At 53.0% G+C, this 13,743-nt stretch overlaps 1 protein-coding gene across 3 annotated transcripts in view; it reads right to left on the bottom strand.

The window, feature by feature from the left end:
• Positions 1–13,743, bottom strand: part of SHF (Src homology 2 domain containing F) — a 51,998-nt gene that overhangs the window by 12,444 nt on the left and 25,811 nt on the right. For all 3 annotated transcript variants that reach the window (XR_009455639.1, XM_014599919.3, XM_019477853.2), the window contains exons 5-6: positions 5,051–5,222; positions 4,188–4,307 (exon numbers count right to left, since the gene is read on the bottom strand). Coding sequence is in view for 2 of the 3 variants with exons in the window: in XM_014599919.3 (XP_014455405.2) it covers positions 4,188–4,307; positions 5,051–5,222 (292 nt within the window). In the remaining variant the exon portion in view is untranslated. The remainder of the gene's footprint in view (positions 1–4,187; positions 4,308–5,050; positions 5,223–13,743) is intronic.

The following is a 13,743-nucleotide window of genomic DNA, read 5'->3' as shown; positions in this document are numbered from 1 at the left end:
CTGTGAGGAAAAGCTTAGATGGAAAATGTTAAAGAAAATGGCATGTTCTTTAGAAGAGCTTGTTAGCTGGCCAAAAAGCCACAATTCACAATCAAGAAAAAAAAAGGGACAGCATTGGGTAGAAACCTATTCTACTAGTTCAAATGCAGCAATTAGAAACAAAAAAGGAACATACAGCTAATGGGAAAAGGTGGAAATACAGAACTATTAATATAAATTAGACCTCATATAAATAAAAATAAATTGTTAGGGAAATAAAGACACCAGGTGATATCCCTAAAGACAATACCATGGTGTTTTTAAGGAATGCTATAAACAGAAGAAATGCTAGCAATGGTAGAGCCCCATTATAAGATGGAGATGACAACATGGTTACTAACAGTGAAAGAACAGCAAAAGAGTTGAATAAACATTTCTGGTCTGGGCTTAGAAATGCAGCAGGATGATGTGCTCATACCACAAAGTACTACTCAGGCTCTTACTAACCAAGGAGACTGTTAAACATCAGCTACTAGGATAAATATTTTTAAATCTACAGGCCTGAATAATTTGCCTTACTAACAGAGCTGCCTGAAAAGGGACTGGAGGAGTACTGATGTTGTCCCATATTCAGAAAGGGTAAGAGGAAGGGACCAGGCAACTATAGAACATACTTAGCCTGGCATCAGGCCTGGGTAAAATAATGGAAAAGTTGATACAGGATCCAGTGGTTCCAGACTGAAAGGAGGAGAATGTAATTTGAGCCAGTTAACCTGGTTTTGGCAAAAAGAGGTCTTCTCATGCTAACCCTGGCTAGGGAGAAGGGGTCTTGTCATGCTAACCCTAGTTCTGGTCTCTGAACTGATGACAAGTTTGGTTGATAAAAGGTAACAGCATAACATGTGGGCCTGAATCCAGCTCCCACCCCTTTTGGTAGACAAGTGTTTTACAAAGGGATTGTTAGACATTACTCCTACCTACACCTCTTGACTTGACTTCTGAGCATGCACAGAAGGGATCCTCTATGCCAGTTATGCCATTGTGTGCACTGGGGGCAGAAGCAGAGGCCAAAACCCTGGGCACTTTTTTTCCAGGGCATTGCCCATTTCACTGAGCTGCAATGCCTCCTCCAGCTTGCTCTCCTTCTGACCCTATGTATGGCTGTCCAGGGTGCCACATTCAACAAGAGGGGTGAAGGGCACTCTTGGTCCTGCCCAGCCCATGGCCTGGTGGTTAAGGCACTTTACTGGGCAGTGGGTCCAAGCCCCCTCAGAGTAATGTAGGGCCTAGACAGAAGCTCTCCCAACTCCCTGGGCAAGTGCCATAACAACTGAGCTACTGAGATAAACGGCGGGCAGGAGCACTGCCTCCCCATCCTGGGACTTAGAGAATTATGGGCTCTCCCAGGCCAGACAGGAGTCACAGACCATGTGTGGCTGTAGACCAGGGGGGCTAACTCACAATACACGTGCCACAAGTAACACAGCAGCTGTGAAGCATGCAAGTCCCTGATGCTCTGTAAAGGGAGGTGCCAGAAAGGAGACAGTGCTAGGTGGAGCAGAGTGGGGAGGACACTGCAGGAGGAGGTGCAAGCCAGTACTGTCAAGAGCCAGGTGAACCCTACCCTGGCCCTGAAGCTCTGGCTGAATTCTGAGTTTTGGACCCTCACTTGCCAGCCATATAAGACTGCAGCAGCTGTGGGGCCAGGGAAAGGTTAACCTAGCTCTTCTCAGTGACATCTCCTCTCACAGCAGTGTCTTGCCACTGCTCAACTTTGTGCTGCCTTGGCCAAAGCCTTGAGCCCTCACCTCCATTCTGGAGCCCCACGGCACACACTACTGAGTACCCCACCAGGAGGAGGGGATCAGAGCAGCACTCCAGGGTGCGGGTGGGCCTTAACTTGTGGCATGCCTGCCAAAAAGGTTGGCTACTACTGCCACAGAAGATCCCATTCTGAACATGGTCAGAAGGATAAGCTGAGCTGCAAGAAGACATGGCACATAAAAGTCTCCTCACAGATTAATTCACCACCTGTGGGGGCAGCTGTACTTGGCCTCTAGACTTCTGCCAGGCATTGGACTAAGCATCGCAAGGCAATCCAATTACAGAATGAACCCTGTACAGCAACAACAACAGAGATCTCATTCAACTGGTTGACAGACCTCAAAAAGTAGCCAAAGAGCAATCAAACAGGGGTGTTTGTAATGAGGTTCTACAAAAATCAATGCTCTTTTTGGTATTTCCATCAACTATCTGGAAACAAATGTAAAATCAGTAGGTAACACATGGCTCAGGAGAGTCGTAAATACCCAGCAGGACAGGACAGTTCTACATGGCAATCAGGAGCACATTGACTGGGGCCTGCTCTCACGCAATGCTTTTTAATACCACCCAAATTCTACACCTTGAAACAAGTACCACAGGCCACACCTGTTCAATGGGATTACTTCCTGGGACACAGCAACAGTTGAGAAGGAGTTAGGGTCCCAGAGGACAGCCAGAGCATCCTGCCCACACAATAATGTGCTGTGGCTAAAGGGCAAACACCACCTGTAGAGGTATTCACATGGCAGTGATGAATGGGGGCAGGGAGTAATTTTACCTCCAGATACAGCACTGGGGAGCCTGATGCAGGGCCTCTGAGTCCAGCCCTGTGGTCTGCATTTTAGAAGAGGATGTGGAAAAATTGGAGGAGGTGCTGAGAAGAGCCACAGAAATTATTCAAGGGCTGAGGAGACTCCTGACAGCAAGATACCGATGGAGCCCAGCCTGCCCGGCTCATCACTAAGGGCAGGGAGAAGACTTGACTGTGGGGTATGAAGGCTTCCCTGGGGAGGAAATGGCAGGTTCCAGAGGGCTCTTAAGCCTGACTGAGAAGGGAAGATAGGAACCAATAGCCAAGAGCTGAAGCCAGACAGACTAAGAAGTTAGGTATACAGTGAGAATAAGGAGAAACTCCATCTCTTTGCGCCTTCAAATCCTAACTAGAAGCCTCTATAAGCTGCTGTTGCCAAACATAATCCCAAGGTATTGGGTTCAAGGCAGGGTCAACTCAGTGAAAAAAGAACAACCTATGACAAGATAGGAGGTCAGACAGGACAATGTAATGGTCCCTGCTGGCTTTAAAGTTCGTTCTTTTCTCAGCTTCTTGCCATCGCCTGAAGCACTCAACTTCCCTCCTTCTCCTCCTGGCCAGGCCAGAAGCCTTTCCCTCTTCCAGGGGGCCCCAAGGCAGATGCCTGTGATGCCACACTCCCTTTGAAACACATCTCGTCCATTCATCATCACCACTACATGGCTGGGAAGGATGGCAGGTGCTACAATGCCCGGGTACATGCAGCATGCACACATGTACATACCAGCCCCTAGGGGCACAGCTTTGAATCATGCGAGTGTGTGTATGTGCCAGAACTTGTCCCCACACATAGGCACATCTCTGGGTGTATGGGCTGAATGTACAAATATCCAGTGTCACCATGCGTACAGGCAGGCTTGACTGTGGTGCTGTTTGTGTCATGGTGTTTCTCTGAAGGTTAGATTGCTGGGCTGTTATTGCATCACTCTGTGTGTGTGTGTGTGTGTGCGCGCGCGCACACACACACGTGCACATTTGTCAATGAGTGTCTGACTGGGTGTCCATGGTGTTGGTCCACGCATGTGTGTGTGTGTGTGTGTGTGTGTGTGTGTGTGTTTTCCTGGGCATCTGACTGTTGCATCAAACTGTGTCAGGATATGCCCAAGGCATGAGCTGTGTAACTGTGGGCAGTGCTAGGGGCTGGCTGACCCTGAGGTGCTGCCAGCTGTATCTGCAGGAGGCACAGCGTGACATGACTGCTCAAGCTCAGCTCCAGGTGTCAGCTAGAACTGCCCTAGAACTGGGCTAGGGGCAGGGCTAGAGGATGGTGGCCAGCACAAGGAGGGCAGCATAGCCTCCCCTCCCCACCCCACCCAGTCTGGAGCCTTGAGTCCCAGGCCTACTGCCAGCCAGCACAGGAGGATGCACAGAATCTGGGAAACAGCAGGCAGGCTCACTGTCATCCAAGTCCAGCTGGGCAAAAGGCAGTCAGACCTCTGACTGACCCCCAGCCTCTGTGCCTGGCACTGTCAATGGGTCAAAAGTAAGGGGAAGGCTGGACTGGGCTTCCTCTCTGCATGGTTGCCCAGTTCAGCCGACACTACCCTGTTCAGTGCCTGGCAGGCGCACTCACTTCAGGGAGAGGGAGAAGTCGTCCTTGCTGGTCTCACTGTTGCGCACCAGGTAGCTGGCCTCCTTGCACAACCTCAGCAGGGTCTCGGCGTCCGTCCGGCTGATCGCCCCATGGTACCAGCTGTGGTGCGAGAGAGTCACCAGCTCAGGGGCACAGCAAGGACACACAGCACTGTCCTGTGAATGCTGCTTAAGGAAGAAGCTGGGGAGGATGAGGAGGGGGCTGCCCCATACCAGTGGACCAAAGGGAGACAGCTACAGGCAATGTGGGCAATTTGCTGCAGACTACCATGGTTTGCTTCCTGGACCTTGTGGCAGCAAGATCAGTGAGGCAACTCCCGGTGGTCCCTCAAGTATACCAGCACCTGGCTCTATCTGTGCCAGGTGCCAGATCTTCTAACAGCTCACAGGTTAGGAGATTTGGTGGGGCAGGGCTCTGGGAAAGGCTGTGGAGGGCTGTGGGGAGGGAGCCAAAGCTCCAGAAAAGGTGGCACAAAGCAGGAGAGGGAAGAGCAGCTGGGAGCCCTGCTTTCTGGTCTCAGGGGGAACAAGTGAAGGACATGTCAGGGGCTGGGGCACTACTGGGGAAGGGAGGAGCAATGGGAGCCCTGGGAAGCATGAAGCAGAAAGGGCTGGGATGGGGACAAAGGATGGACAGTGCAACATGGGGGAGCAGAACAGACGGGCAGTGGCACATGGGGCAGGAACAGGCCCTATTAGGTGTTTCCTGTACTTGCTCCTGATCCATCAGGCAGCAGAGCACAGGGAACAGTGCAAGTGATCCCTGGGCTGCTTCAGACAGGGCTGTGGGACCTTGCATGCCTAGGAAGCTGAGGGCTGCCAGGGGCAGGGTGGGGTACTCACCACTGGCTCTCAAGCGGCAGGGCTGGGTCAATTCTCTCCCCAATGACCAGGCCAGGCTCAGCATTTGGCACCTTGGCAGCCTTGAGATGGCTGCTCCCGTGCCGGTGGGAGGCCCTGGCCTTCTCCTCCCTGCAGGGTGATGTGCGGCTGCGGCCTGGCCCCTCACACTGTCCTACAAGACAGACACAGTGTCAAAAGGTGGCAGAGTGCCCGATGCCCCAATGGTGGATGGTGCCCAATATCCCAATGGTGCACCACTGCCCGCATCCCTGCAAGGGGGCAGGGAGGACCAGTGAGCTGAGCCTGCCACCTCGTGAGACCCTGAGCCACACTCACTGTCCACTGAATGAATGAATGAGCCTCCCAGTGCCTGCAAGCCCAGGCATCTGTGGGGAAGGGGTGAGGGGACTGACTTGGGGTATCTGGGTACTCTCCTCCAGGATTTTGCCCTGGGGTCCCCCCCAACTACCTACCACAGGCTAAGTTACCATGGTTTCATCTACAAACACATAGGAGCCACACACCTTTGGTCCAGGTGGCTTCAGCTCCCAGGAACACCTGCTGATGCCCTACAGGCAGATGCCCTGTGCCAGGCTTGTAGAGGCCCAGGATGCCACACAACAGCCAGTGGTGGTTACTGAGGCCCATATGGAGGTCATAATCCTAGAGCCACTCTAACCAAGAGACCAGAGAGCCATTACCTCCAGCAGAGGCAGAGATCAAAGGTGAGCTGGCCTGGCAGGGGGCTCTGAGAGGGTCCATGAGCCTGAAACTCACTTTGTCCCCAACCTTGGCCAACCAGCCCCTTCTCCTCAGATGTGAGAGAAGGGGTAAGGGTGGTCACATGAAGACAGGAAGCTCCAGGGGGTGGGATGGGGGGTGCACTGCAGGAGAAGGGGGGTCTTTGGGTTGGTGCATGGCTGCCTGTTTTGGACCAGGCCCATGCCCTGCATGGCAGTCACATGCAGGGTATCACCAACATGCAACATCTTCCTGGCAGGGAAGGGGTCACTCAGTCCCACAGGATACTGGGTCACAGGCAGCCCCTGGGGGAATCCACCCACTGAACTGAGCCCTCAATGCCCTCTGGTGAGGCCCACACAGCATCAGGCTTTCTACAAAACCAGCTTCCTGGAGTGTTCAGGACAATTCTCTCCTAGAGAAAGCACCATCAGGGCCCTGGATACCAGCCAGGCTGGGCTCTGACACCCTAGCCCAGGTGCCCACGAGAGAGCCATGTGGCTGATCCTGTAGATCTGGGGTTATGCTTATCTTACCCTAGGACCAGTGGTGATGCTTCAACCCAACTGGTTCATCCCAGATCCTCTACCCCTGCCCCAGCCTTGGCATGAGCCACCTGTATAGGGTTGTGCCTACATCTGAGGAGCTGGGAAACAGCCACAACCTCATATGAAGGCAACTGGAGCCTCTGGGTGGGGCTGGCAGCGAGGCAGCTCCTACTTGGCCCCAGGGCAAGGGCTCATCCCAGCCAGAGGCCCCAGCAGGCAACCAACTGTAGGGTACTGGGCTCAAGCCTCACAGCCTCAGCTGGTTTGGCTTGCAGTCTGTGAGCATCCCCATGCAGACAAGACTTTGCTGAGCTCTACACAGCCAAGCCAGAGTGCAGGAGGACCCAGCGCTGACTGTGGGCTGGCGCTGCTCCACACCACAAACCAGGCATGGCGTCTGCAAGGCACCGCAGAGATCAGCAGCCGTCACAGTGCTGTGAGAGCGGCTGCCACAGGCACTGTAGCCCTGTCCCATCCTGGAACGGGCACTGGCTTCCTGCTTGGGATGCGCTCTCCTGACAGCTCCCCCCACCCCCAGATCTTGCCACCCCCACACTTGGCCCCGGCACATACCCCACCGTTCCCTCCATCCCCACCACACGCAGCCCTCAGCAGAGTTCCTTTGAGGTTTCACTCATTCCCACAGCTCATTCCCTCATGAACAGCTCCCTCCTGCCAGTACTCACCTGTCAGCTCCCCCATGGATACTCTCCCCCTTCACAGTCCCTTGCTGCTGCAGCCCCTCGTGTCACACCCCCACCACTCCATCTAGGCTGTGCCCCCATGCCACATACCTCCCCCCCCATCACACCCCCGCCGCCCCATCCACATTTCACACCCTTCATATCATATTCCTAGTCACTTCCAGGCTGAAACTCTACTTCACAACCCTCACAGGTCCTTCTGGGCTGTAGAGTAGAGGTTCCCAACCAACAGGCTGTGGCCCAGTACCAAGCCATGAAGGGTTGGCTGCTGGGTCGTGGCAACTCGGACCCCCGTCTATCTGCCTGGGTGAGTGGCTTCTGCCATCAGCAGTCTTGTGTGGGGTTAAAGCTGGGTGGTGGGGCAGCCCTGGGAGGGAGGCAGCTGGCTCCTTGTGCCCTGTCCCACTCCCACCAGTCCACAGTATAGAAAAGGTTGGGAACCACTGCTGTAGACTACACACGTCACAGCACACTCCCTTCCACCTGCACACACCTCCACCTCTCCCTCTGGTCATTGTCCCACTCCTGCCTGCTGTACCCAAGTCCACATGATGCGAACTGGTTATTAACCTGTGATGAGAAAGTGATATGCCCCAGCTCCATCTTTGTGTTTCCCTTGGCCATGACATCCATGCCTTAATGCGGTCGGCTGCCATCCACAGTCCCTCCAGGAGTCAGAAAAAGTCACAGGCCCAGCCACAAAGGCTGATCTAGGAATTTTGGTGTTCTGGGCAGAGACCCTGGAGGGCGAGATGGGGGAAGAGGGTAGGGAGTGCTGACCATTGGAAAGTCTAACCCTCCCCACACACAGGCAGCTGCTGCCTTGGCATGTGCTCCCTGGGGGCTGCCCTTCTGGTACTCAATGCTGGTGCCCCACTCACCCACCCCTAGTTGTGCTACTGCTCAGCCAAGTGTGACACCTTCTCAGGCTATTGTAGCTCAAGCCCACCAGTTTCCATAGTCTGTGGCATAGATGGCAGCAACATGCTTGGCATTACATCTGGCTGCCTTTAATTCCCCAGATGCTCATGTGCAGCTGGGTTAGCTGAGGGCAGCCTTCAACATAAGTCTGGAGCAGGGCTTGAACTCACAGCTCTGGAACTCTAAGTGAAAGGTCTTTACTGCTCTCTGTCTCCATCTCCATCTCCTGCCTGCAGTTGGATCATTCTTTTCTCTGGCATTGACAGATAACTTCTATTCATCTGCCCAGAGCATTGCTGCAAAAATCATTTCCCTTGCCCACTGCACTGCCCTGAGCCTCTTCTCTGCTACATCACAGCCAAGCTCATCTTCTCTCTCCAGGTCCTCCACCGCCTTATCCTCTCCCCTGCATTCCCAAGACACTGGCTCCCCCCTACGATTGGCCCCTATTGCCCATGCTTTTCTTTGTGCCTCTGCTGTGCTGCTGCTCACTCTCAAGGGAAGCACCCCCAAAACACTTGCAAAGCCACTTCCTTGCTCTCCTTTGATTTCCTCCTTAAAACTCTCCCTTGCTGTGAAGTTTATAAATAGCCTGAGAGCTGGTGCACTGAGACCACTGCCTTTCGCTCCAGCAATACCTTCTCATCCCTTCCTACAGCTCCCTCATCTACCTGTCTGCACCCAAAGCAATATATCACAGATGAGAGAGGGGGAAATCAATAGAAATTAGAAGTTATGAAGTGCAATAATTGGTCAGGAGAGCTGAAGACATTGGGGGAAGAAAAAAATCCATGTCTGCCAGGGCTAAGGACAATACCAAGGAATCTTTAGGGTATCTTAAATCCTAACAACGGCAAATGTCCAATTCTACATGGAGGTGATGAAGTTGGTAATAAAGACACAGAAAAAATGGCAGTAAACATTCTTGGGTTGTAATAGGAAAGAAGCAGGACAATGTGCTCATACCACATAAGGATGGCAAACTACTTTCCAGTCTGTTAGTATCCAAGGAGGATGTTAAAAAAAATTCTACTGGGATAAACCTCTTTTTGAAATCCCCAAGGATGGATAACTTGGCACCCAAGATTTCATAGACATTTGGGCTAGAAGGGACCCTGGAGGACCATCGAGTCCAGCCCCCTGCTCCAGGGGCAGGAAGTCAGCAGGAATCATAGGATCCCAGCAAGATAAACATCCAAGCGCGTCTTGAAGGTGTTCGAAGTGGGTGCTTGAATCATCTCTGGCGGCAGTCTATTCCAAACCTTAGGACAGTAAAGAAGTTCTTCCTTATGTCCAGCCTGAATCGGTTGTGGTGGAGTTTGTGACCGTTAGATCTTGTCATTCCTTGGGGCACTCTGGTGAGTCCTAAAAGAGCTGGCGAAGGAGAACTTTCATTTGTCAATGCTAACTTTTAATAAGTCTTGGAATACTGTTGACCAATAAAATCTAAAGATGACAGATTGCTCAGCAGAGCAGTAAATAACAAGGACAAACAGTTTGGTGCACTGACTGGGAGAGTATAGTGACTAGGGCCCATTCTAACTCAATACTTTAAATACTACCAAAACTTTACACCTTGGAATTAGGACCACAGGCCACACCAACTAAATGGGACTGCTTCCTGGGACACAGTACACTGAGGATTTAGGGTCACAAAGGACAGCAGTGCATCCTGCTCTAGTGGCAGAAAAGATGAACACTACCTATGGAGGAATTCACAGAGCAGTGATGAATGGGGGCAGGGAAGTAATTTTAACTCCAGATACAGTGCTAGGGAGCCCAATGCAGTGCCTCTGAGTCCAGCTCTGGGCTCTGCATTTTAGAAGAGGATTTGGAAAAATTGGAGGAGGTACAGAGAAGAGCCACAGAAATGATTCAAGGGCTGAGGAGATGCCTCACAGCAAGAGACCAGCAAAACCCAGCCTGTCAAGCTTGTCACTAACAAAGTAGGGAGGTGACCTAATTGTAGGGTATGAAAGTCTCTCAGGGGAGGAAACGGCAGGTGCCAAAGGGCTCTTTAACCTGGCCAGGAAAGGGGAGCGAGGAATCAATGGCTGGGAGCTAAAGCTAGACAGATCCAAAAGAGAAGAGCCTCAGTTGTTATCAAGAGGGTGATTAACTGTTGAAACAAGTTCCCGAGGGCTGGGTTGAATGCTCATCTCCTGAAGCCTGCACACGCAGACTGATGCATTCCTGGAAGATACCTTAGCCAAACCCAGCACTACTTTGTGGGCTCAACCCCAGGTAAGTGGGTGGAACATAATGGCCCGTGTTATGCTATGATTGGACTCAATGCTCTAATGCTCTCTGCTTGTCTTGTACTCTGTGAGCTGGAGAAGATGCCAACACCTGCTGTACACTCAAGACTGCAACTGTTTGGGGAGGGAAGCCCCTCTCCTCTTCTGTCTATACAACACCAAGCACGACCAGGTCCTAGGTACTGTGGCAATGCAGACAGACAAGTAAGTCTGGCATCCAGTTCTGGGCTCCACAATTTAGGAAGTATGTGGAAAAGCTTGAAAGAGTCAGAGGAGAGCCACACACATGATCAGAGGGCAAAAGAACAGGCCTTATGAAGAGAGGCTGCGAGCTATGAGACTCCTCAGCCTGCAGAAGTGCAGGCTCAGGGGTGACTTGGTGGCAGCCTTTAAGTACATAAGGGGTGTGCATCAGGATCTGGGGGAACTCCTGTTCACCAGAGCACCCCAGAGGATGACAAGGTCCAACAGTCACAAACTCCTGCAAGACCATTTTAGGCTGGACATGAGGAAAAACTTCTTTATTGTCCAAGCCCACAAGGCCTGGAACAGACTCCCCTCCAGAGGTGGTGCAAGCACATAGATTCATAGATGTTAGGGTCGGAAGTGACCTCAATAGATCATCGAGTCCGACCCCCTGCATAAGCAGGAAAGAGTGCTGGGTCTAGATGACCCCAGCTAGATGGTTATCTAACCTCCTCTTGAAGACCTCCAGGGTAGGGGAGAGCACCACCTCCCTTGGGAGCCCGTTCCAGACCCTGGCCACTCGAACTGTGAAGAAGTTCTTCCTAATGTCCAGTCTAAATCTGCTCTCTGCTAGCTTGTGGCCATTATTTCTTGTAACCCCCGGGGGCGCCTTGGTGAATAAATACTCACCAATTCCCTTCTGTGCCCCCGTGATGAACTTATAGGCAGCCACAAGGTCGCCTCTCAACCTTCTCTTGCGGAGGCTGAAAAGATCCAGTTTCTCTAGTCTCTCCTCGTAGGGCTTGGTCTGTAGGCCCTTAACCACACGAGTGGTCCTTCTCTGGACCCTCTCCAGGTTATCCGCATCCCTCTTGAATTGCGGCGCCCAGAATTGCACGCAGTACTCCAACTGCGGTCTGACCAGCACCCGATAGAGGGGAAGTATCACCTCCTTGGACCTATTCGTCATGCATCTGCTGATGCACGATAAAGTGCCATTGGCTTTTTTGATGGCTTCGTCACACAGCCGACTCATGTTCATCTTGGAGTCCACTAGGATTCCAAGATCCCTTTCCACTTCTGTGCCACCCAGCAGGTCATAGGTGTGCCGTGCCAGCCCAGCAGGCTGTAGGTGTGCTGGACATTTTTCCTCCCTAGGTGCAGCACTTTGCATTTCTCCTTGTTGAACTGCATTCTGTTGTTTTCTGCCCACTTGTCCAACCTTTCCAGATCTGCTTGCAGCTGTTCCCTGCCCTCTGGCGTGTCCACATCTCCCCATAGCTTTGTGTCATCTGCAACCTCGGACAGAGTACATTTCACTCCCTCGTCCAAGTCACTGATGAAGACATTAAAGAGTATCGGTCCAAGGACCGAACCCTGCGGGAGCCCACCGCCCACACCCTTCCAGGTCGAAACCGACCCATCCACCACGACTCTCTGGGTGCGACCCTCCAGCCAATTCGCCACCCACCGGACTGTGTAGTCATCCAAGTCACAGCCTCTTAACTTGTTCACCAGTATGGGGTGGGATACCGTATCGAAGGCCTTCCTGAAGTCTAAGTATACGACATCCACCCCTCCTCCTGTGTCCAGGCGTTTCGTAACCTGGTCATAAAAAGAAACTAGATTGGTCAGGCACGATCTGCCTGCCACGAACCCGTGCTGATTTCCCCTCAGCATAATTTGTCCTGCCGGGCTCACACAAATGTGAGCCTTGATAATTTTTTCAAAGACTTTGCCAAGGATGGAGGTGAGACTGACTGGCCTGGATGTTTATCTTGCTGGGATCCTTTGATCTTAGCTTGGGCAGGGGGCTGGACCCGATGATCTTACGAGGTCCCTTCCAGTCCTAATGTCTATGAAATCCATGCCATCAACCCCAGGCTGGCACATTTGGAGAGAGGTAGGTGGGGCCAAGTGCCAGTTTGTACCAAAACAAGGCACCCCTGCTAGAGGACATGGCTTATAAGGCTTCATGTAATGTCCTGGAGAACACAGCACCTCCTGCCCCACAGCCAGGACACCATGCTCATGGGACCTCTGTGATCAAGGCCCACACATCCCAGCCCTGCCTTTCAAGCCTAACCTTAAACATGATCACAGACTGGGACCCTTGTTCCCACTACCCATCAGCTTCCCCTCTGCCTCCTCTACCCCCAAGTGCTTGGAGAGCCTTGCAGAGCCAGGGTGGCCCCAGGGACAGCTTCCTGCCTGTGCTGTGAACAACCCTGCAGGCATGTGAGAGAGGCAGGGAGTGAGCAGAGAGGTGCCCCAGGGACCTGGCTCTTATTCACTGTTATTTCCTCTCAGGATGATTTCAGCATTAATAATATTGTTTTGCGCTCCTCCGGAGAGTTCATTATCGTTCCCCTGCAGCACAGGCCCCTGCACAAATTACTTATCGATCACACAGCCCTGATGAGACTCTCCTTTGTGCCGCCCTGACATGCCAATCCCCACAGTCCTTCACAGCACTGGGGAGCACAGCAGTGCCCAGGCCAATGAAGCCCATCCCCTCCACAGCCCCCTTGCCCAACACAGCTTAGATGGCAGCACCAGAAGACCCCCAACCCCTCCCCTACTGCTGGCCACAGAAGTTGACCCACAGGAATTATCCTCTCAGGGGGTACTGGAGATGTGCTGCCTATCCGCACTGCCCAGCCAGACAGGGCCGAGCCAGGATAACTCGGCACCAGCACAGCCCCATGGTCACATCTGTGCTGTCCTAACCCACATCTCCTGCAAAGTTCTTTGGGGACCTCCCACCCAGTGCCCAGCAAAGCTCCCAGAGCAGAGGATTCTGGGAGATTACAACAGGCCAAGAGAGCTGGCTGGGTTTGAGTGGTAGGAGGGTCATGCTGCTGGGCTCTTGGGCATTGCCAGCCCACCAGCTCATGACGCAGCATGGACTGGTGCTGCTAAGAATAGGCTTGGGCGCACACGGCACAAATGGGGGCACTGGGGCACACCAGATGTCAGAGCAGTGTAGCAGTGGTCATCTGAACAGTGGCAAGGCCATTTCTGGGTCCTAGAGTCCTAGTGCCCCTGGCCCTCTCCTGCCTTAGCAGGTATGCCTGGCACAGCAGTAGGCACTCAAGCTGGGAACTGCTCAGGTTCCCATGTGTACCAGGCTGCCACTCAGGCATGTCCAGCCTCTCCTGGCAAGCCCCTGCAGCTCATATGTGCACACCACCCACCCACTGGGGCTGCCTCTCCCCAGGCCACCAGTGCCTCATCCAGTGTCACCACCCCATGCCCAGGCCAAAGATCATGTCCCCTGGCACTCCTTGCCCTGCTGTCAAAGGTGGGGGGCCAGGCAGGGGCATGCATAACCC

The sequence above is a fragment of the Alligator mississippiensis genome, chromosome 11 (genome assembly GCF_030867095.1).
Source record: "Alligator mississippiensis isolate rAllMis1 chromosome 11, rAllMis1, whole genome shotgun sequence".
NCBI classification, from domain to species: Eukaryota; Metazoa; Chordata; order Crocodylia; family Alligatoridae; genus Alligator; species Alligator mississippiensis.
Note: the sequence above shows the minus strand (reverse complement) of the source record. Positions and strands in the feature narration are given on the sequence as shown.